Here is a 23832-nt window from a genome sequence, read left to right as displayed (position 1 = left end):
CAAAGGTTCCAAGACGCCGGCCTCAAAGTCAAAAAAAATAAATGCCAGTTATGTACCGAAAGGGTGGAGTTCTTGGGATACCTTCTGGACAGCCAAGGAATCCATCCTACTGAGGATAAATTAAAAGCAATTAAGAAGGCCCCCACTCCAAGGAACAAAGCAGATCTACAAGCGTTCCTTGGACTTATCAATTTTTATAACGTATTCTTACCAAATAAAGCAACAGTAGCAGAGCCGTTACATAGACTCTTAGACAAAAAAGCATCGTGGGTTTGGGGACAACGTGAACAACACGCTTTCCAACAAGTAAAAAAATTACTGACTTCTGAGTCTGTACTTATGCAGTACAACGAGACTCTGCCGTTAACTATTACATGTGACGCCTCGCCTTTTGGGGTTGGAGCAATCCTGGCCCACGTTTTACCAAGTGGAGCAGAAGCCCCCGTCGCGTTTTTTTCACGAACTTTAGCTAAAGCTGAAAGAAATTATAGTCAGCTGGATAAAGAAGCTTTGGCTATTGTGGCTGCAGTTAAACGGTTTCATGAATATGTGTATGGGCATGCGTTTACAATAATTACTGATCATAAACCACTACTGGGGATTATTGCGGGTAATAAACCAACCCCGTATATATTGTCCCCCAGAATGACCCGATGGTCTGAATTCTTGGCGGTGTACAATTACACCTTGCAACACCGCCCGGGGAAATCAATTCTCCACGCTGATGCATTGAGCAGAACACCGCTTCCAGAATCGGTTGAAGATCCCGCTCCAACCATCACTACACTACAAATTGAGGCTCTTAACGCGCCGCCATTAACAGCGAGAGACATTGCCCTTGAAACAAAACGAGACCCGGTGTTACAACACATCCTACGCTGGGTGGAACGTGGTTGGCCAACAGAACAACTATCACCTGAATGGGCACCTTTCAAAACCCGCCAAACTGAACTGTTTTCCCAAGGGGGGTGTATTTTGTGGGGCGACAGAGTCGTAATCCCGGACAAACTGCAACGAACTGTGTTAGCGGTATTGCACGACGGACATCCGGGCATCGTGCGGATGAAAGCACTCGCACGGAGCTACGCATGGTGGCCGGGAATCGACAAAAGAATCGAAGCCTGGGTCGCTACGTGCCAACGTTGTCAAGACGTCAGCAACGCCCCACCAAAAGCAAGCCCAACAGAATGGGAAACTCCGAGGGGACCATGGTCCCGTATTCATATTGACTTTGCGGGGCCTACAAAAGGCCACATCTTCCTTATTACAGTCGATGCCTATTCTAATTGGCTCGAGATCCATCGAATGAACACAACTACAACAGACTCAGTTATTAACAAATTAAACAGACTGTTTGCCACTCATGGTTACCCGGACGTTCTGGTCTCGGATAACGGCCCACAGTTTACAGCATTACCATTTGAGCAATATCTTGCTGACCGGGGCATCCGCCATGCGCTAACCTCACCCGCGCACCCTGCGGCGAACGGACGTGCAGAGCGCATGGTACAGTTTGTAAAAAAGACCCTCCACAAAATGGAATTCAGCGACATTGACGAAAAAATCAATCGAATTTTATTGTTGCAGCACATCACGCCCCACAGCATTACCAACAAAACGCCCGCCGAACTTCTCATGGGGCGGAAGCTACGATCACACCTCGATAGGCTCCACCCCGCATACGCACCTGAAAAGCCTTGCGGCTCCACTAGCAAATGCCGGGAATTTAAGGTAGGCGATTTAATCTTTGCCAAAAACTTCTCCGGCGACCCTTTATGGATACCCGCAACCGTCACCCACCTCACAGGGCCTAGATCTTACCGCCTGCTAACAGACTATGGGAGGGTGTGGAAACGCCATATAGACCAACTCCGTTCGCGATTGCCACCCAGCGCCCATGGCTCCCCGGGTTCATCAACTGAGGGGGGAGGAAATATCGAGGAAATTAACTTTGATACGACAGATAGCAGGACAACAGAAACCCTACGGCCCAGCGAAGTACCGGGAATTGAAGCGGGGAGGGAGTTGAATTTCCCATGGGATTTTAACACGGGGGAAACCGAACTGCGAAACCCCGAGGAAACACTGATTGGTGGAGACAACCACAACGGTAGCAGCACGGAATCACCGTGCAGCGAAACAGAACTTAATGGTGATCATCCAAACGCTCCACCGGAACCGGACGTTAGGCCAAACCAGGTGGAGCCACGGAAATCATCGAGACAGACCAAACAGCCTGTCTATCTTGAAGATTTTGTTACAACTCCCCTCAAACGGAGCCCAAGGGGGAGGGGTGTTGTGAATCAATAAAAAAAGTAATGTGGCCCAAATGCAAAGCAGGTTTTGGAAGCCTGCACACCTGATTGGTCCTTATACGTTGTACAGGGATTGGGCCATAACAAGCCCCTGATTGGCCACTGTTGGACACTTCTTATTGGACCTTAGTTGGACTTGTTGCATATATTATTGGTTAATAGGGTAGCAGCCAACCCTATAAAAGGGTTACTGCTGCCCATAGCCTTGCTCTGTTCTGTTCAATCTACTGTTATTAAAGAGTTGAAGTCACTGGTCAGATGTCTGGTCTCCATTATTCTCCAAACGTAACACTAACATTCTCCCCTTTTGGGTAATAATAATAATATTACAATAATATAACCATTTACATCTTTAAATCATAATTGTCACAACTCTCTTTAAATTTTACAATACCTTGTGCTTTTGTAAACTGGTTTGCAATATTTTCTTCCGTCATGCAGTACTCAAGTTTAATTAGACCATTTTTAACAGATTCTCTAATATTTAAGTATCTTAAATCAGTATGCTTTGATCTAGTCTTTACAGCAATATTAGTAGCTAATTGTATAGCTGCCTGGTTGTCCTCGTACACAATAATGGAATCTTTAACAGTTATACCCATGTCTAATAATAACTGTTTGTACAGAATTAAGTCAGTACATAGTAATGACAGACATGAAAATTCTGCTTCCATCGTTGACAAGCTGATATGCTGTTGTCTGATTGATCTCCACCCTATTAGTGTCTTACCAAATAATATAACCATTCCAGATGTTGATTTTCTAGTATTTATGTCAGTTGCAAAACTTGCATCTGCATAGGCACTAAGATTCAAATCACCTTTTGGCTCTAGATACAATGCATGGTGCATTGTTCCTTTAAGATATCTTAAAATTCTCTTTAATGCTTGCCAATGACATTGATGTGGATCATTATTATATCGTGCCAGCTGATTAATACTATAAGCTATATCTGGCCTTGACCAATTGCTTATATATGATAAGCTACCAATCAAAGATTGATATATGGTCTTATCAAATTTGGGACTTTGAGCATCCATTTTGCAAATTTCCTGACTCATTGGAGTCTTTGCAGGCTTACAAAGTTCCATTTTATACAATTTAATTAATTGGCAAATTTTATCCTCTTGAGATATCTTAAATCCTTTTGTGGTTTTATTAATTGTCAATCCTAGGTACTTTTTAATTTCACCTAAATGTTTTAATTTTATCCTTTTGGCTAATAATGAAATAATCTCAGTAGCTTCATTATTGGTCTTAGTAATCAAAGCAATATCATCTGTAAATAATAACAATAATGACACCGTTCCATTATTTTCTCTTTTAAACATACATGGATCTGCTAAACCAGATTTAAACCCTATATTGTTTAATTCTTTCACAATATATTGGTTCCATTCATAGCCAGATTGTTTCAATCCATATAAACTCTTCTTGAGTTTCCAACAATCATTGCTATTTGCTTTATTATCTTTTATACCAACTGGTTTTTTCAAATATATTGTATGCTGCAATGGTGCATGTAGATATGCAGTTTCTACATCTAAATGGTTAACTATATAATTATTCTTAGCTGCCCATACTAGAGCTGCTCTTAAAGTTGTAGCCTTAAGATTTGGTGCAAATACCTCATCATAATCAAATACATTTTGGTTAAATCCTTGTGCTACTAACCTAGCCTTATAAGTTACTTTCCCATTATTTCCAGTCTTTACTTTAAATATCCATTTGCACCCAATGGATTTTTCTCCTGGAGGTAATTTGGTTTCATCATAAACCTTCATTTCCTTTAATGAATTTAACTCTTTTTCCATTGCCTTTTGCCAATTCTCCTGATCCTTAGCAGGATACATCTTAAGTTCATCTATGCTAGTTGGAACTTTATTTACTTGGCAAACAATACTTGCCTGATATCTTTCAGGTGGTTTAGTTATACGTGTTGTGCATCTAGGTATAACAGGACTTACAGGTGGACTTTCTTTTATTTCCTGTTCTTGACTATCTATCTCTTCTTGATCAATTATTTCCTCTTGATCTGATTCTATTTGCTCTTCATGGATTTCTTCTTTAATTGGACTTTTCTTATAACTAGTCTTTTCTTTCTGCCTCTTGTAGTGTTCTATAATAACATCATTATCTGAATCTTGTTCTAATCTATTCCATCCTATATGTTCTAGGAATTGTGCACTAGCACTGCAGTATACTCTAGATGTACCTGGTTCCCAGAATCTATAAGATCTATGGTTTGCTTGATATCCAACAAAAATTAATCTTTTAGCTCTATGTTGTCCTTTGTGCCTGAGTTGTGTAGGGATATGACCCATGCTGGTGCACCAAATGAGTGAATGTAACTCAAATCAGGTTTCCTACCATGCCACAGAGTGAATGGTAATTCACCTGTTGTTGAATTAACAACATTGTTTAATATGTGATTCCCACACATTATAGCTTCTCCCCACAAATTGTCAGGTAATCCAGAATCAGATAACATAGTTCTTCCCATTGATTGCAGTGTTTGGCCTCTCCTCTCTATAAATGCATTATGTTGAGGCCTATATGGTGCAGACTTTTTATGTTGGATACCTGCCATTCTAAGTCTATTCTGGAATTTATTATTTGTAAATTCCGCACCATTATCTGTTATAAGAGTTACTAATTTCTTTTTAGTTTTCCTCTCTGCAAATTTTAACCAATTAAAGAAATTTGTATACGTTTCAGTTTTTCTCTTCATTAGAAAACAGAAACCATACCTAGAATAGTGGTCCATTATGCTTAATATGTATCTAGCACCACCTACACTTGGCTTTTTAGGACCTATTATATCGGCAAATACTACCTCTAAAGGCTCTTTGGTAGTAAATCCATCAACTCTATTTGCCGGTATAACTTTGCTTTTGTTTTGATTACAAGCAGAACATTGCAAATACTTATTACAAGGTTTCAAACTTATTCCTTTAGATAGTTGAACAGTTCTCTTAATCATTTTAAAATTTAAATGACCTAACCTTCGGTGTAACAAGTGAATACATTCATCATGAGGTTTCTTATTTTCATAAACTGTGTTAGCCACTTCTAAACCATTATCATTTAACACATATAATTCACCTCTTAAAGATGCAGTAATTTTCTTACCTTCTTTTTCAATTAAACAAGTATCTCCCCTAAAGGTAACTATGTATCCTAATCTAACCAACATTCTAACAGAAAGCAAATTAAATTTAAGTTGAGGTACATATAACATTTTTATGTTCTCATTTATACTAGAACAATGAGCAATACCTTGACCTTTTGCCTTCATTTTCCATCCGTTTGCCAATGAGATATGTTGTGAACTCATGGACATTTTTACAAATTTTTTGTTATCATTTGTAATACAGTGGGACGCACCACTGTCAACCACCCATAAATTATTTTTTACAACTCCATTACTATACATTGCTAACTCATAATTCTTATTTCTTCTTTGATGTCTTCCAGTATTCTGGCTTACATTCTTGCGCTTTGGTTTCTTACAAAATCTTGCAAAATGTCCTCTCCCTCCACAATTAAAACACTTTTTAATTGTGTATGCAGTAGGAGATTCATTATTTTCCTTTTGAGGTTGCTCCCTCCTTAACTGATCTCTTTCAAGCCTTCTTCTGGCCTCTTCAATCAATCTGCCAGTGATATCAGTTAAAGTTAGGCTTTCTTTAGGCAATATTTCAAGGGAAGTTACGTAGTCATCAAAACTTTCGTCTAATGAAGATAGAATTATGTAGACCTGGTGTAGCTCAGAGAAAATTAACTCCTTCTCATGAAGTTCTTGAAAAATGCTTTTCATAGTATTCAAATGACTCAGCATATCACCATTCTTTTGAAGATACGTGTGGAAAAGCTTCCGTGTAAGATTTATGTGAGCACCAACGTTATCTCGAACATAAATCCTCCTCAGTTTTTGCCAACACCCAAAAGCTGTTTGTTCTCCGCGTATATGAACAAGCTGCTGATCAGTTAATGATAGTCCTATGATGCAAAGTGCTTGCTCATTTTTCTGTTTAAATTCTTCTATCTTTTGACTATCTTCCTCATCTTCAGGATCCCATTCTTCTACGTTTGGTGGGTTTTCAATTATGTTCCACAGACCTTCTCTTCGTAGAAGTAGACTACATTTCATAGACCATGAAACATAGTTTGTTCCATCCAGCTTGGATATAAGGGACAAACTTTGTAGACTGTCTTGTGCCATATTTCACTATATGGATATAAAACTATAATTGATAAAACACAGCTGTCTGTTTACTGTAACGTGTAACAACACAAAATCTCACTTTTTACATAAACCTGTTTTTATCCTAGTTAAATTGACTTTGCAGTCTCTCTGGGCCCATAACCAGTGTTAAGCCTGGATTCCCCAATGGGTGTTAAGGAAAACAAACTAAACAGAATGTGCAGCGAAGTCAGATAGGAAGACAGGTAAATGTGTGAGATAAGTTTTCTAGTTAACACGCAGTAAAAATACAGATACGCTTGTGCTATCAAAAATTATAATTTATTCCATTTAAGAATTATAGCATAGTCATTATAAACAGTCCATTAGTCAAATACCAAATTCAGTCAAGTCTTGTCGAGGATACTCTAATTGCAAAGTCCGTGTCGAATAGCCAGTGTCAGTACACATATAATAAATCTGTCCAAAACTTATCTTCTCTCCGTTGAGAAATATCTTCAAAGTAATCCAACACTTCTTCTCCTCCCCGATCCAGCAAGAACGCAGTCTTCAATAAGCCAGCCAGTGAGAGCCAGAGAGTGCCTTGCTGCTTATATAGTACTTTTACAGCTGCACCCTTAATTACATTCCTTTAGCTTAAAGTCACATACACTTTATCTGACAAACCATGATTCATCATTTTATTATCTTTACCCAAAACAGTTAGGGTAAAACAATGTTATCCCTAACAGAGGCCTCCAAGGATGGAGCACGCACAACTCGTGGAGGCAAGTAGTTCCACGGGTCGATTGCTCTCCCGGTCAGGAAATTCCTCCTGAGTTCTAAATCGCTTCTCTCCTTGAGGACTTTCCTGCCTTCTGGTGCTCTGGAGAAGAGGTGGACCCCCTCTTCGTGGGGGCAGCCCCCAAATACTGGAAGACGGTGATCATGTCACATGTGGATGCGGAGGGGAGTGATAGAGAGCAGATGAAGAACGGAGGCCCTTTCTGACCCAAAGGCTGACCCAGGGACCCATTGCAATCCTCCAAGCCTCCTTGGCAGAGTCCCTCCACTGCCATGGTCTCCATCCTTGGGCCTTGAGCTGCATGGATGTGCCTGGATCCTTGACCTCCCCACTAGGAGGGACTGGCGAAATGAGAGGGAAGAAGGGAAGGAGGGAGGGAAGGAAGGAAGGAAAAAGAGAGAGGGAGGAAGCGAAGGGAGGAAGGAAAGAAGGGAAAATAGGGAAGGGGAGGGAGGAAGCGGAGGAAGGAAGGGAGGGAGGGAGGAGGGTTAGAGTTTGTTAGTGTTAGGGGATTAACCCCTAGCAGAGTATTGCAGCAGTAGTCAAGCCAGGCAGCCAAACGAGAGTGGAAGGGCCCCAGAGTATACACACACTGAACACAAACACTGTTTGTAGTTTAAATAGTTTTTAATCCATTTAGAGTTTAAAGCATTGTCATTCAGTCCATTTGTCATTCACTATATTTCCATCCAGTAAGACTCACTATTACAGTCCAAGTTAAGAGTCTTACAATATCTTTATCAGCCGATAAAGATATCTTCTCCTCCTCCGGTGCCTCTCTCCAGAGAAACAAACGCTGGATATTCAGCAAGACGCTCAAACAGTAGAACAGTTGAATTCCGCAGTAAATCAGCAAACAGTAGCAGACAGGATCATCTCGGTCACAGGCACAGTACAAACAGTATTCACAGTTAGTCACAGTAAGTTTTCCAGCTTCTAATGCTTCCTTATATTGTAACTTCTAATCGCACCTTAATCGGCTAATTGCCTGCAACATTGTGCTTAAAGTGATAAGCACTTAAACCATGATATCTAAGTTTTATATATTTATTCACCCAAATCATATTTGGTATCAATGTTATACCTAACATACTCCCCTTTTGGGTGAAATAAATATATATACTTTACAATCTAACCCCATAGTTTTCACAACTCTCCTGGTGCTTACTGGCACCTTGGGCTTTAGTAAAATTATGGGGTTAGATTGTCCTCCGACATACAGTACTCTAGCTGAATCATCTTACTTCTTACAGATTGTCTCACGTTTAGGTATCTTAGATCTGTATGTTTGCTCCTTGTTTTTACTGCAATATTTGTGGCCATTTGAATTGCTGCCTGATTATCTTCATGTATAATTATAGGATAATCCACAGTTATACCTATATCAATTAACATTTGTTTATACATTATTAATTCTGTACATAACAGAGATAAACAGGAGAATTCTGCCTCCATAGTAGACAAACTTATATGCTGTTGTCTTATTGACTTCCAGCCTATTAATGTCTTACCCAGCATTATGGCTGTTCCTGAAGTCGACTTTCTAGTGTCTCTTTCTGATGCAAAACTAGCATCTGCATAAGCACTCAGAATTAAATCACCTTTTGGCTCTAAATACAATGAATAATTCATTGTCTTTTTAAGATATCTTAATATCCTCTTAGCTGCAATCCAGTGTCTTTCACACGGTGCAGAATTGAATCTAGCCAACTGATTCACACAGTACGAAATATCTGGTCTAGACCAATTACTTATATAAGTCAAACTACCAATTAAAGATTGATAAATCACCTTATCAAACTCCGGGCTTTGTTCATCAGTGTTGCTAAACTCCTGACTCATTGGAGTCTTAGCCGCTTACAAAGCTCCATCTTATAATCTTTTAGCAATTTGCTTATCTTATCTTCCTGAGATATCTTAAAACCTTTCGTGTTTTCTTTATATTTAAACTGAGATATTTCTTTATCTCCCTAATTGCTTGATCTTTATTCTCTTTCCTAATGATGCTATTATTTTATTTGCTTCATCATTAGTTTCAGTTATCAATGCAATATCATCAGTGAACAATAATAATAATGATATTTTCCCATTTGTCTCCCTCTTAAACAGACATGGATCGGCTAAACCAGCTTTAAATCCTATATTGTTTAGTTCCTTTACAATATACTGGTTCCATTCATAGCCTGATTGTTTAAGACCATAGAGGCTTTTCTTTAACAACCAACAATCATTATTATTCTTATTTTCACTTTTAATACCAACAGGTTTTTTCATATAAATAGTATGTTTTAATGGGGCGTGCAAGTAAGCAGTTTCCACATCTAGATGGTTAACTATATAGTTTTTACTAGCTGCCCACACTAAAGCTGCCCTCAAGGTTGCTGCCTTAAGACTAGGTGCAAACACCTCATCGTAGTCATTGGCATTCTGCCTAAAACCTTGGGCTACTAACCTTGCCTTATGGATTAAATTACCATCTTTATCTGTTTTTACCTTAAATATCCATTTGCAGCCAATGGACTTCTTACCTACAGGTAATTTGGCATTGTCATACACTTTCATATCTCTTAATGAATTCAGTTCCTTATTCATTGCTGCATACCAACTTTCTTTTTCCTTAGTAGGATACTTTTTTATTTCTTCTACAGAATTAGGAACTTGATTAATCTGGCACACTGTGTTAGCCTGGTACCTATCAGGCGGTCTAGATACACGTGTAGTTCTTCTGGGAATTACAGGGCTTACAGGAGGACTTTGTTGAACTACTACCTGTTCATCTTCCTCATCCTGTTCAGCTATTGAATCTGTTTCTTCCTTTATGGGCACTATTTCATCCTGTATTTGTCTCTTTACTTTATTTTTAAAGTTACAGGGATAACTAATGGGATTTCTATAGGATTCAATAATTACATCTTTATTGGCATCTTGTTCTAATTTCTCCCATCCTTCATGTTCTAGAAATTGGGCACTAGCACTACATAACACTTTAGATGTGCCTTTCTCCCAAAATCTATATGCCCTATGGTTTGCCTGATAACCAACGAAGAAAAATCGCTTAGCTCTATGTTGCCCTTTTTTCTGAGTTGTGCAGGAATATGCACCCATGCTGGTGCACCAAATGTGTGCAGGTAACTTAGGTCAGGTTTCCTGCCATGCCACCTGGTGAATGGTATTTCACCTGTTGTTGTGTTAACAACGTTGTTCAATATGTTATTAGCACACATTGTAGCCTCCCCACAAATAATCAGGTAACCCAGAATCATTTAACATTGTTCTAACCATTGCCTGTAGTGTTTGGCCTCTTCTTTCAATAAAAGCGTTATGTTCTGGCCTGTATGGAGCAGACTTCTTATGCTCTATTCCAGCTACCTTAAGTCTGTTCTGGAATTTGTTATTAATAAATTCCATACCATTATCTGTCACCAGGGTTATCAGTTGCCGTTTAGACTTTCTTTCAGCAAACTTAAACCAATTGAAAAATGTTGATATGTTTCAGTTTTGCTTTTCATTAAATAGCAAAACCCATATCTAGAATAATGGTCCATAATGCTCAGTATATATCTAGCACCCCCATACTGGGTTTCTTTGGACCTATTATGTCTGCAAATACTACTTCTAAAGGTTCTTTTGTTTTGAAACCATTTAGCCTATTTGCAGGCAATACTTTGCTCTTATCTTCACAGCAAACATTACAACGCAAATATTTATCACAAGGTTTTAACCTTATTCCTTCAGATAACTCAACTGTACGTTTTAGCATTTTAAAATTTACATGCCCCAAACGCCTATGCAATAAATGGATACATTCATTATGAGGCTTTATATTATTAAATACAGTCTGTGCCTCCCCTTTCTTACTATTATCTAAGACATATAATGTTCCATTTAAAGCTGCAGTTACCCTTTTGTTATCTTTTTCAATTATGCAATTATTATCCTTAAAAGTAATTACATAACCTAATTTATCTAATACCCTTATTGAAAGCAAATTAAACTTTAGTTGCGGTACATACAACATTTTTATATCCTGGTTTATGCACGGACAATGTGCAAGACCTTCACCTTTCGCTTTCAGATTCCAGCCGTTAGCAAGAGATATATGTTGAGAGCTTGTAGACATTTTTATAAATTTTGTCTTATCTCTTGTGATGCAGTGGGATGCGCCACTGTCAACCACCCATAGATCATTCTTCACATCAGAGTTGCTAAACATGGCTAGTTCAAATGCTTTCTTTGGCTTTTTTACATTCTGGCTTTTTCCCTTTTGCAGAAACTTGCCAAATGTCCTCTTCCTCCACAATTAAAACATTTTTAATTGTGTATGCTGTTGAAGATAAATTCTTTTCTTCCATGTGCTGTATTTTGCTAAGCTGGTTTCTTTCAAGCTTTGAAGATAATTTCTCTTCTTTCTTATCTTCTCTCAGCTCGTCACGCTCACGCCTTCTTCTGGCTTCTTCTAGTAGCCTGCCTGTAATCTCGGTTAATGAGAGGCTATCCTTAGGCAATACCTCCAACGAAGTCACATAGTCATCATAGCTTTGATCTAATGAAGATAATATGATGTAGACTTGTTGCAGTTCATTAAATATAAGCTCTTTTTCTTGCAATTCTTGAAGAATGCTCTTCATACAGTTTAAATGAACTAACATATCTCCATTCCTCTGAAGATGCGTTCGAAAAAGCTTCCGTGTAAGATTTATATGTGCTCCTACACTGTCCCGAAGCGCACCAACGTGCCTACCGTCCCTGTCCTATTGTTTCTCTTATTCTTTTATTTTTCTTATATGTACCCATTTCATGTATTCACAACTATGTATACATTTATACTTATTATCTTGTAAACAATTGGCAAATCAAATAAATAAAATAAATAAATAAATAAATCTTCCTGAGGTTCTCCCAGCAGTTTGCAGCATTTTCTTCTCCACGAATATGGACAAGCTGCTGATCACAGAGAGTCAGTCCTATGATGCATAAAGCCTGCTCATTTTTCAGTTTAAAGTCTTGTAACTTTTCGTTATCATCATCATCAGCAGGATCCCAGCTACTCACATCTGGTGGGTTTGCTATAATGTCCCACAAACCTTCTCTGCGTAGAAGTAAACTACATTTCATTGACCATGAAACATAGTTTGTTCCATCCAGCCTGGATATCATGGACAGTTGTGACAAATTTACTTGTGCCATTACTCTTCAGATATTTTGACTATTTTAAACTAATTAAAACAGTTTGTTTTTACAGTAATGTGCAACTCACACCAACTCTCTGCTATATCCTGGTTAGTTAGACTATGCTGCTGGGCCCATAACCAATGTTAGTGTTAGGGGATTAACCCTAGCAGAGTATTGCAGCAGTAGTCAAGCCAGGCAGCCAAACGAGAGTGGAAGGGCCCCAGAGTATACACACACTGAACACAAACACTGTTTGTAGTTTAAATAGTTTTTAATCCATTTAGAGTTTAAAGCATTGTCATTCAGTCCATTTGTCATTCACTATATTTCCATCCAGTAAGACTCACTATTACAGTCCAAGTTAAGAGTCCTTACAATATCTTTATCAGCCGATAAAGATATCTTCTCCTCCTCCGGTGCCTCTCTCCAGAGAAACAAACGCTGGATATTCAGCAAGACGCTCAAACAGTAGAACAGTTGAATTCCGCAGTAAATCAGCAAACAGTAGCAGACAGGATCATCTCGGTCACAGGCACAGTACAAACAGTATTCACAGTTAGTCACAGTAAGTTTTCCAGCTTCTAATGCTTCCTTATATTGTAACTTCTAACCGCACCCTTAATCGGCTAATTGCCTGCAACATTGTGCTTAAAGTGATAAGCACTTAAACCATGATATCTAAGTTTTATATATTTATTCACCCAAACCATATTTGGTATCAATGTTATACCTAACAGAGTTAACTGCTTAGAGAGGGCTGTGAAGCTCTGTGAAGTGGTATATAAGTCTAAGTGCTATTGCTAAGTAGGTAGGAAGGAGGAAAGGGAGGAAAGAAGGAAAAAGTGGGAGGGAATGAAGGAAAAGGGAGAGAAGGAAGGAGGAAGAAAGAGGGGGGGAGAGGAGGGAAGGAAGGAAGGAAAAGATGGAGGGAGAAAGGAAGGGAGGCAATGAGGGAAAAGAGGGAGGGGAGGAGGGAGGGAAGGAAGGAAGGAAGGAAGGAAGGAAGGAAGGAAGGAAGGAAGGAAGGAAGGAAGGAAGGAAGGAAGGAAGGAAGGAAGGAAGGAAGGGATTGTAGCTGCCAGGAGAGGGGACTATTTTAGAGGAGCGAATCAGGGAAAAAGTCCATTTCTGAAGTTCCTCCACAATTTTCTTCATTTGTGGGCACTTGTGCTGGGCGGGTGAGGCCAGATTCGGATGAGCTCCACCTCAGGGCCTGATTGTGCACAAGTGCGAGGTCTGTGTGTGCTTGTGCATGTGTGCCGTAGCTCTCTGTGGCATGGAAAGTCCTGTGTGGCACCTGCAAGGCCCGGTCAATGTGTCACCACAGAAACATTTGTCCCCTGGAGTTTTATGTATCTATTTAAAATATTTGTAGAGCTGCCCGTCTTCTACCAGTCTCTGGGCGGTTGCCATGAAGGCTGGGGAAACCACCGTCCCCAGGAAGGCCTGAATCCTGGGTGCCTGCTGGGGACACCAGCCGGGGTCTGTGGTAGGGAGACACTCAAAGCCCACCTCCCATTAAAACAAATGTTCTCTCTTGTTCACCAGCAGGTGCCCTGGCCACTGCAGAAGGCGGGGGGACACAAATCTCTTGGAACAGAGGTGGGATTCAGCCGGTTCGGACCGGTTCTGCAGAACCGGTAGCGGAAATTGTGAGTCGTTGGGAGAACCGGCAAATACCCCTTCTGACTGGCCCCGCCAACCCCATCTCTTCTCTGCCTTCCATAGAGTCCCAGCTGATCGGCTGGGTCTCCTTTGGTTGCCCTGCACAGGAGAACGGAGCTGGAAAGCAGGTTAGTGGGGTGGGGAGGGAAGGGAAGGGGGATTTTGCAGTAACCTTCCCCTGCCACGCCCATCATGCCACGCCTACCAAGCCGCACCACGCCCACCAAGCCACGCCCACAGAACCGGTACTATAAAAAAAATTTGAATCCCGCCACTGCCTTGGAGGACTAAAAATCAGAGGAAACCCAAGAATGCCTCTTAGTAGCCCATTTATTCAGATTCTTTTGGGAGAGCAATCGGCGTTTTGTAGGAGACTGGTTGGCCCCCAACCCAAGCCGTGGTTTCTCTACTTGATGCCGTAGGCCTCCACTTCACACATGTTCAGGTAGTCCTTTGCGGGCAAGTGGACACTGATGTAGCGGCCTTCCTGCCCGTTGCAGTAGATGGTGGTGATGGAGCCCGGGCTGACGTTCAGGATGGTTCCACAGCTGTGGGGCAAGAGAGGTCACGTTGAGGAGAGCCTCCCCACCTGCTGGTCACCCCACACTCAACCTGAGGACACAGTCTCCATCCCTCCCCCTTGAACCTTCAAAGGCAGCCCCATTTCAGCAGCAGTCCAGACCTCACACCCTCTGCTGCCTCTGCTGCAGGGATGGGCTTCAAATTTTTTTAGCAACCGGCTCTCTGCCCAGTTGCTGGGTGGGTGTGTCCATGGTGGGCGTGGCCTAGTCGGCCTCCTGCACCAGAGGCTTCCTTCAAGTCCTTCCCAGGCTCCGGAGGCCGTCTGGAGGCCAGAAACTGGAGCCCCCTTTTTCATCTTCCCCGAGCCTCTGCGCAGGCCCCGTCCTTACCTGCATCAAAAATGAGGTGGGGGCTCCTGGGAGGGGAAGGGCAGGGTGGGCAGGGCCAGCCAGGGGTGGGATTTACCGATTCGCCGAACCGGCCATTAAAAATGATAAAATTAGCCACCGGTTCCTCCAAACCGGGGTGAACCGTTAGCAGCTCAGCCCTGCTCTGCTGTTGTGCCTCCATGGTGCCTTTAATATTCCGATTAATTGGAAATATTAACCGAGTGGGAAGGCCTGTGGAGGGGTGTGGTGTGTTTTTATTTTAAAAAACCGTACTTTGATCGCTCTATCAAGGAAAATATCTCTTTTGCTCCTTTGTGCAACAGTTTCTCCGAGGGAATGTAATGACCGAGTCTACCTTTCTTTGCGGGGTCCTCTCTGAGTTTGGTGGTTCTCTTGAAGGGGTTTCGTGCAGCGATGATTGTTAGGAATAACATAGGTTACCTAACGTAGTTTGGGTAAAATAATATATATAGACTATGATAGTGAGTTTAAGTGTGTGTCACTTTAACTGCAAAGCATGTAATTTTGGGTGCGGCTGTAAATCGCCATAAGAGGGAGCAAGAGAACTGGATTGATTGCTGACGATGATGGATTGTTAACTGCGTGTTCCCTGCTGTTGCTGAAGGAAGAAAGGAGGTTTTACTTCTTCATATCTCTACTGCGAAGAGATATATTACTGGACTGATATTTGTAAGTTTAATGACCTCTTTTTCGACACTGGACTTTGCAACTGAATAATCCCCGGACGGACTGAACTAGTGAATGATATATGGACTGTTTGACTATGCTAAAAATCTTACTGGAATAAACTATTTAACTAGCACAGTGTATCTGTTTTACTGAGTGTAAGCTACAAAAGCGTTTATCTCACATATTTGCCTGCCTGCCTGACTGCCGTGCAGGTTCTGCTAGGGTGTATATCCCTAACAATGATCATACAACATCATGCACTGATGACGATAGCTAGTTGGGAAATGAAATGTCTGCAAGAAAACTACTGAGGTCAGAACCCCATGGTCCTCCCCCTCCTCCTCCTTCTCCTTCTCTCCTCTCCTCTCCCCTCCTCCTCCTCCTCCTCCTTTTCCTCCTTCCCTTCTCAACTCTGCAATCCCCACTGCAAAACACTTTGGAACCATATTTTCCACTTAAGAGCATCTCTTTGAGGTGCAGGGACCAGCATTTTGTACAAAATCCAAGCAGAGAAACCCCATTTTCTACCCCAGACCCATGGCCTCATATCAAGTGCTTTAGCCAGTGCTGAAGGAACCCGATTTGCAACATGAATGATAGTGAAAATTAACAATCAGGTGGAGTTCGCGCAGCCACCCCCCACAATGGAGACCATAGCGTAGGGAGGTGGTATCAAACGAGGTCGTTCCCTGTCTCTTGGGGGAGCAAGGAGGGAGGTGATCTCACAATGTTCACACCAATGGACTCATGCCACCTTGGCCACCAGGCCAAAATTGGCACTTCCTACGCAATAGCACCAGAGGTGGTATTCAGCCGGTTCTGACCAGTTCTGGAGAACCGGTAGTGGAGATTTTGAATAGTTCGGAGAACCGGCCAATCCCACCTCTGACTGGCCCCGCCCCCATCCATTGTCGGCCTTCCAAGTCCCAGCTGATGGGCTGGGTCTTCTTTGGTTGCCCTGCACAGGAGAACGGAGCTGGAAAGCAGGCTAGTGGGGTGGGGAGGGAATGGAGATTTTATCCTTCCCCTGCCATGCCCACCAAGCCACGCCAACAAAACACCATGCCACCAAGCCACGTCCACTGAACACCACGCCCACAGAATGCCATGCCCACAGCTGATTGGCTGGGTCTCCTTTGGTTGCCCTGCACAGGAGAACGGAGCTGGAAAGCAGGTTAGTGGAGTGGGGAAGGAAGGGGGATTTTGCAGTATCCGTCCCCTTCCACGTCTACCAATCCACGCCACACCCACCCAGCCATGCCCACAGAACTGGTAGTAAAAAAATGTGAATCCCACCACTGTACAGCCCCGCAAAATCATGTACACTGCTTGTGAATTCTCTGTGCGAGGGGCACCACAAATACCTGGAGGATACCTGGGGATGACTGGCTCCAAGCTACTTACAGAGGGTTGGCTCTTCCGTGGTCTTTGAGAGAATTTCCTAAGTGGACCTCCGCTTCATACATCCTTTTGGCACAGCAGTCATAGCGGGTTTTCACCAAGACCACAGAAATTTTACGAGGCTCCCCCAGGTCCACCAACCACCAGGGGTTCATCTCGTTTTTGGTGTGGATGCAGGAGTTGTTGTACCAGTCCCCGTTGCAGTTCCCATCCACAGCTTTGTCTGCTGACCCAACGATGTCATGGTGATGGATGGAAGACTGGCTGGCCGGCTTCCCTAAGGCCAAATTTCGACCTTCCACACCTGCAGGAGAGGATGGAGAGGAAGAGGAAGGGAAGGTGCAAAGGGCACGAGGGCAGCCTTTCTGGGGGGATTGTGGGGTGAGTTTTGAAGGCTGAGAAAGGGGTGGAGGGCAGAGAGCTGAGTGCAGCTCTCCGTGTCTTTGCTATTTGGTGGGAGGAAACCTCCTTGGCCTCCTCTTCCTCCCTCCCCACTTGGCTGCAAATTGGCCAGAGACATCAACTGGACACCATCACATCAGATGCAAGGACAACTCAATGGATAGCAGGTTCTTATTCTGACCGGTCAGATCCATCCCTAGGCACCAATACCTGCATAATCGGTATGCAATGCTGCTGCACCTGAGACCTCGTGGGTGATGGAACTGTAGCCAGCGGGAAGACTTGGGAGAGCAAAGTTGGCCTGAAGTATGATGGGCAGTTATGCCATTCCCCACCCCACATCCCAGTTCTCAGTCCTTGATCTCCCCAGTTCTTTCCAGGGGACACACAGACGTTGTGTATGGGAAGGGGTCTCCAACCTTGGCCACTTTAAGACTTGTGGACTTCAACTCCCAGAATTCTGGGAGCCGAAGTCCACAAGTCTTAAAGTTGCAAAGCTCGCTGAGGAATTCTGGGAGTTGAAGTCCACAAGTCTTAAAGTTGCAAAGCTCGCTGAGGAATTCTGGGAGTTGAAGTCCACAAGTCTTAAAGTTGCAAAGTTCACTGAGGAATTCTGGGAGCCGAAGTCCACAAGTCTTAAAGTTGCACTGAGGAATTCTGGGAGTTGAAGTCCACAAGTCTTAAAGTGGCCAAGGTTGGAGAGCCCTGGTGTAGTGGATGTTTGTGGAATAGAAAAACATAAAAGGTACATCATAGAACATAGAACCCTAGGGCTGGAGGGGAACCTTGGAGGTCTTCTAGCCTAACCCTCTGCTCAACATAGGTGACCTTATCCCATCCTGGTCAAATGGTTGTCTAATCCAGGGGTCGCCAACCTTTTGGATCTCAGGGATCACCAAACTCATAATTTTAGATCCCAGGGACCACTAACTGGTTCTGTGGGTGTGGCCTAATGTGTGGCATGTGACCGGCTGGGCATGGCTTGTATGTAAATATTATAAATATTTATATAAATATTGATTTTTTTATTAAAAAAGAGCAACTTTTACCCAAAATCAGGCAAAGCAGGCAGGCAAATTGAGTTGCTCACAGAACCCCTAATTTTTCCGAAATCTATCTGCCATTGGCTAGCTCAGTCTGTCACATAAAATTTGCTTGCAAGCAAACTCACAAAATTAACTCACAACACACCATGCATGTAAATATTGAATTTTTTTATTTTTAAAAAAGAGCAACTTTTACCCAAAATCAGGCAAAGCAGGCCGATTGAGTTGCTCACAGAATCATTCAGTGATCTATCTATCTGCCATCGGCTAGCTCAGTCTCTCAAACTTGCTTGCCGTGAGTCTGCACTGAATTTGCTTGCAAGCAAGCCTTCAGTCCGAAGGGAGGTTTGGCAGAGCCAAAAATCTAAACTTTCTAAAGACTAGCTAGAAAGCAAGAAATCCAACCATTTCCTGCTTCCTAGCTAATCTAAATCTCCTGGCACAGCAGAACAGATGATGGTCAGAAAAAGGAAAAATAGCAATTTAGCAGGCAAGTTTACCGGGTAAGGAGTGAGTAAGTGGGGAGGGTTCCCGCGGGCCATGTGGGTGGCGCAGCCTTGTGTTTCTGCACAGCCTGGATTAATTGCTTTGTGGGGGTGCTCTGGGGGTGAGATTTCTCTGCGGCCCACCAAAATTTTCTCACAGACCACCAGTGGGCTGCAGCCCATCGGTGGCCGATGGCTGGTCTAATCTATATTTTGAAAAGCTCCAGTGATGGAGAATCCACAACTCCAATAGCAACAGCCGTAGCACTGAGACTTACGCACTACTTCACAGGGCTTTACGGCCCTCACTAAGCCCTCTCAAGCAACCAGCCAGCAGCACCTTCATTGGAGTCAGCCACTTGCCCCCCAACAATCTGGGTCCTCATTTTAGCGATCTCAGAAGGACAGAAGGCTGAGTCAAACTTGAGTCAGTCAGGATCGAACTGTTGGCAGTGGGCAGAGTCAGCCTGCAATACTGCACTCTAACCATTGTGCCACCATGGTCCTTCCTTCCTTCCTTCCTTCCTTCCTTCCTTCCTTCCTTGCACTAACACCTAGGCTTATATGCCGCTTCACCATGCTTTTACAGCTCTCTCTAAGCGGTTTAACCGAGTCAGCCTTTTGCCCCCAACAATCTGTGGCCTCATTTAACTGACCTCGGAAGGGCAGAAGGCTGAGTCAATCTTGAGCTGGTCAGGATCGAACTGCTGGCAGTGGGCAGAGTCAGCCTGCAGGACTACATTCTGACCACTATGCTACCAATGCAAATGAAAGGGCCAAGTGCCCAGTTTGATGAGAAGCACGCAGACCCTTCACTCTCCGTTCTTCCCCAAATATGTTGGAGGCTCCACCCTCCAGGTCCTGGTTGTCCCAAAGGTGCTTTTTCTTTCAAGAGGCAACTGGAATTTCTTGGTTTTTCCTTGAAGACATTTCTCTTCTCATCCGAGAAGCTTCTTTGGCTCAATTTGATGAGAAGGAAAACATCTTCAAGGCAAAAGTCCTGTTTGAAAAAGCACCTTTGGAGGCTGCTGGTATCTAAGAGGAGTTGGAGGCGGGGACTAGAGGGGGGCTTTGAAATGGCCAGGAATACAACTATATCTCCGTACACACAGCACACACAGGGGTCTTGTGGTGGTTCTTACCCAGAGGTATTATTCAGCTGGTTCTGACCAGTTCTGGAGAACCAGTAGCGGAACTTTTGAGTGGTTTGGAGAACCGGCCAATCCTGCCTCTGACTGGCCCCGCCAACCCCATCTCTTCTCCGCCTCCCATTGAGTCCCATCTGATCGGCTGGGTCTCCTTTGTTTGCCCTGCACAGGAGAACGGAGCTGGAAAGCAGGTCAGTGGGGTGGGGAGGGAAGGGGGATTTTGCAGTATATTCTTCCCCTGCCACGCCCACCAAGCCACGCCCACAGAACCAGGAGTAAACATTTTTGAATCCCACCCCTGTTCTTACCTATAGGTAGGGTCCTGCAACTCTGAGTTGCTCCAGGGCCTGCTAGGAGGGTCACGGCCAGCAGACCCCCCCAGACGGTGAGCTTCATCCTGCAAGGAGCGAGGAGGGGAGAGACCAGGAAAGGCGTGGGAGGGCCACGTAGAGACGATGAAGAGCTGGCTTCCTCTACTCAACACGCCTGAGCATCAGGACTGGCCACGGACTGGAACTATTTTATTGATGGCTAGAGCCAAAAACACAGTAAGCTAGAAATATCTAATAGAGCAGTGAAATACGGAAAATATCTTCATAGAATTAAACACGGTAAGAAAAGGATTGTTATAATGATAGATAGATTATTATATACTCATAATAAGTGAAGATCTAAACAGGCTATTGTTATAGTGTGAGAGATATTATGTATATTAATAACAAGATAACGATGGAGAACTAACATCAATGTAATGAATAGGGTAGTAATTTTGATTATTGTCACACAAGACGACACACCGTTAAATGGAAGATGAATTGTTTGTACTTATATTTTTTTTAAAAAAACACCCCTTTTATTTTATTATGAGGACTGGCCACAGACTCAAAGGAGAGTTGGAGATCCTTTCAAGGATGATTCTGGGTCATCCAGGCCCTGCTTGTCCCAAAGCTCCTTCCTTTTTTCCCCCAAGAGGCAATTGGACTTTCTGGTTTTCTTCTTTTGAAGACGTTTCGCTTCTCATCCAAGAAGCTTCTTCAGCTCTGACTGGATGGTGGGGCTGGATGGAAGGATTAATACTCCTTGCAGACAGAACGGGTCATTTGCATCCTTTTAGAGGGTCATTGAAGCCCTTGGAATCCCCACTCAGGTGACTCTGAGGACACAGGTCAACCTCCAAGGGGCCTCGATCACCCTCCAAAAGGATGCAAACGACCAACTCTGTCTGGAGTATCAATCCTTCCATTCCCCACCATCCAGTCGGAACTGAAGAAGCTTCTGGATGAGAAGTGAAACATCTTACAAAGAAAAAGCAAGAAAGTCCAGTTGCGTCATGAAAAAAAATGCACTTTTGGGATTTGAAGGTTCTGCCCTTCTCTCAGTGGTCCATCAAGAGCACCCCTGAAATCGCTCCTCTGCCTCTTCCCTCACCTGGCCTTTCCCACACGCCGATGTCAATCTCATTAAAAACACCAAGGTGGGGTTTATTGGAGTCTCTTCCTCATTTGCCCACTTTCTCGGGCCATCCCATAATTTCACCCACCCCTCCTTCCAGGACTCGCTCTGTGGTCAGTCCTTCCTTCTTTCCCCGCCACTCACCTCCTTCAGTCTCTTGGCGATGTCCAAAGGGCTGGATCTCCTTCCTGGAGGGGGAACAAGGGCAGCCCCTTTCCCCCCACAGGTGGTGCTTCAGGTGAGCCCAGGGCCTCCCTCTGACCAGCCTCGGTTTTATCCCCTTCCTCCCAGGGGAGTCCAAGCCAATCAGGAGGCGGCCAGAGCAAAGCTAGGCCTGGGTCCCAACTCAGGTGGAGTTTTACGTTTGCTTTGCTACAAGATCTTTCACCAATTTAGCAAATACTAAGGTCTTCTCTCCTCTTGTTTCCACCACCAGGGCCCGTCCTAAACTGGTGTTGACTCTGCTGCTGTGGATGGGACAAGAGGCACTTTTGTAGCAGGAAATGCTGCGTTCCCGTCCAACTCACGACAAGCCCTCAGCACACACGAAATCAGTGACTGGGGACTAATCAGTTCTAGATCTGAATCTGTCCCCAAGTGGGAGCATAACTTTGGTAAGATTTGAAATGCTCCATTGATTTACTCTCCCTACCCCCCCCCTCTCTCTCTCTCTCTCTCTCTCACACACACACACACACACACAGAAAGAGGGGGGAGACAGGGAGAGAGAGAGAGAAGGAGAGAGAGGTAGAGGGAGGGGGAGAGAAGGAGAGGGTGGAGAGGGAGAAAAGAGAGGGGAAGAGGGGAGAGAGGGAGAGAGAGAGGAGGGAGAAAGAGAGAAGAGCGAGGAGAGGGAGAGAAAGAGAGGAAGGGGGAGAGACAGAAGAGGGAGAGAGAGGAGAGAGAGCGAGGGAGGAGAAAGAGAGGAAGGAAGAGGAGAGGGAGAGGGGTGGAGGGGAGAGAAGGAGAGAGAGGGGAAAGAGAGGGGAAGAGGAGAGAGAGGGAGAGAAAGAGCGAAGGAGGGAGAAAGAGAGGAAGGGGGGGAGACAGAGAGGGAGAGGGAGAGAGGTAGTGGGAGGGGGAGAGAAGGAGAGGGAGGAGAGGGAGAAAAAGAGAGGGGGAAGAGGGAGAGAGAGGGAGAGAAAGAGCGAAGGAGGGAGAAAGAGAGGGAGGGAGACAGAGAGGAGAGAGAGAGTAGGGAGGGGAGAGAGAGAGGGAGAGAGGGAGAAAGAGAGGGGAAGAGGGAGAGAGAGGGAGAGAAAGAGAGGAGGAGAGAGAGGAAGGGAGAGAGAGAGGAGAGGGAGAGAGGGGGAGAGAGAAGGAGAGGGAGGAGAGGGAGAAAGAGAGAGAGGGAGAGGGAGAGAGAGAGAGGAGAGAGAGAGGGAGAGGGGAGATGGAGAGGGAGAGAGAGAGGGAGGGAGACAGAGGGGAGAAGAGAGAGGAGGAGAGGGAGAGGAGGGAGGGAGAGGGAGAGAGGGGAGAGAGGAGGAGGGAGAGAAGAGAGGAGAGAGAGGGAGAGAGAGGGAGGAGACAGAGGGAGAGGAAGAGGAGAGAGGGAGGAGAGGGAGAGGGAGAGGGAGGAGGAGAGAGGAAGAGAAAGAGGGAGAGAGGAGAGAGAGAGAGAGAGAGAGACATTGAATTTCACAAGATCTCTCCATATTATGCATAGAGCAGGGACATTATTTCATTGGGGCAATTTGTTTAGCACTAAAAACACATCAAAAGCAAAGTCATCTTTTCAAAAATCTTGGATGCATCAGCTGAACCAGGGTCTCTGGACTCAGGGGGTTCCCAACCCCCAGTAGTGGGTGGTGGCCTGTTCGGAACTGGGCCGCACAACAGGCTGGCCAGCCCCATGCCAGTCACATGCACACTAGCCCATCGCTCACCTGGCCCAGATCCCCTCTCCCCCAAAGCCGGGCAGCCAAGCCCCAAAGGTTGGGGACCACTGTCCAAACTTGGCAACTTTAAGGCTTGTAGACTTCAACTCCCAGAGTTCTCCAAACAGCTATGCAGAAATCACTGGAAAACACAGTTATGAAGGGAAGTAAAAGGGAACCAGGCCGCCAAAGAAGTCGGTGGCCAAACACCATCAAAGCTGATACCAGCCAGAGCATAGAAGAAGTGGAAGAAGCAGCGTAAGATCAGGAGATG

The 23832-nt window shown here is 44.1% G+C and overlaps 1 protein-coding gene across 2 annotated transcripts in view; it reads right to left on the bottom strand.

The window, feature by feature from the left end:
• LOC113430887 (fucolectin-like) overlaps positions 1-22121 on the bottom strand; it is a 39321-nt gene extending 17200 nt beyond the window's left edge. The window contains exons 1-4 of one of the 2 annotated variants that reach the window (XM_087958938.1): positions 21823-21975; positions 20535-20623; positions 17149-17449; positions 14456-14691 (exon numbers count right to left, since the gene is read on the bottom strand). In XM_087958938.1, the coding sequence (XP_087815064.1) occupies positions 14550-14691; positions 17149-17449; positions 20535-20622 (531 nt within the window). In that variant the 5' untranslated portion in view covers position 20623; positions 21823-21975 and the 3' untranslated portion in view covers positions 14456-14549. Of the gene's footprint in view, positions 1-14455; positions 14692-17148; positions 17450-20534; positions 20624-21822 lie in introns of those variants that run through there. The other variant, XM_087958939.1, reaches the window with a different exon arrangement.
• Positions 22122-23832: the final 1711 nt, after the last annotated feature.

This window comes from Notechis scutatus, chromosome 3 (genome assembly GCF_049901735.1).
Source record: "Notechis scutatus isolate UNSWTSFEM ecotype Mainland chromosome 3, rNotScu1.2, whole genome shotgun sequence".
In the NCBI taxonomy this organism is placed as follows: Eukaryota; Metazoa; Chordata; class Lepidosauria; order Squamata; family Elapidae; genus Notechis; species Notechis scutatus.
The sequence above is the reverse complement of the archived record's forward strand: the minus strand, read 5'-3'. Positions and strand labels throughout refer to the sequence as shown.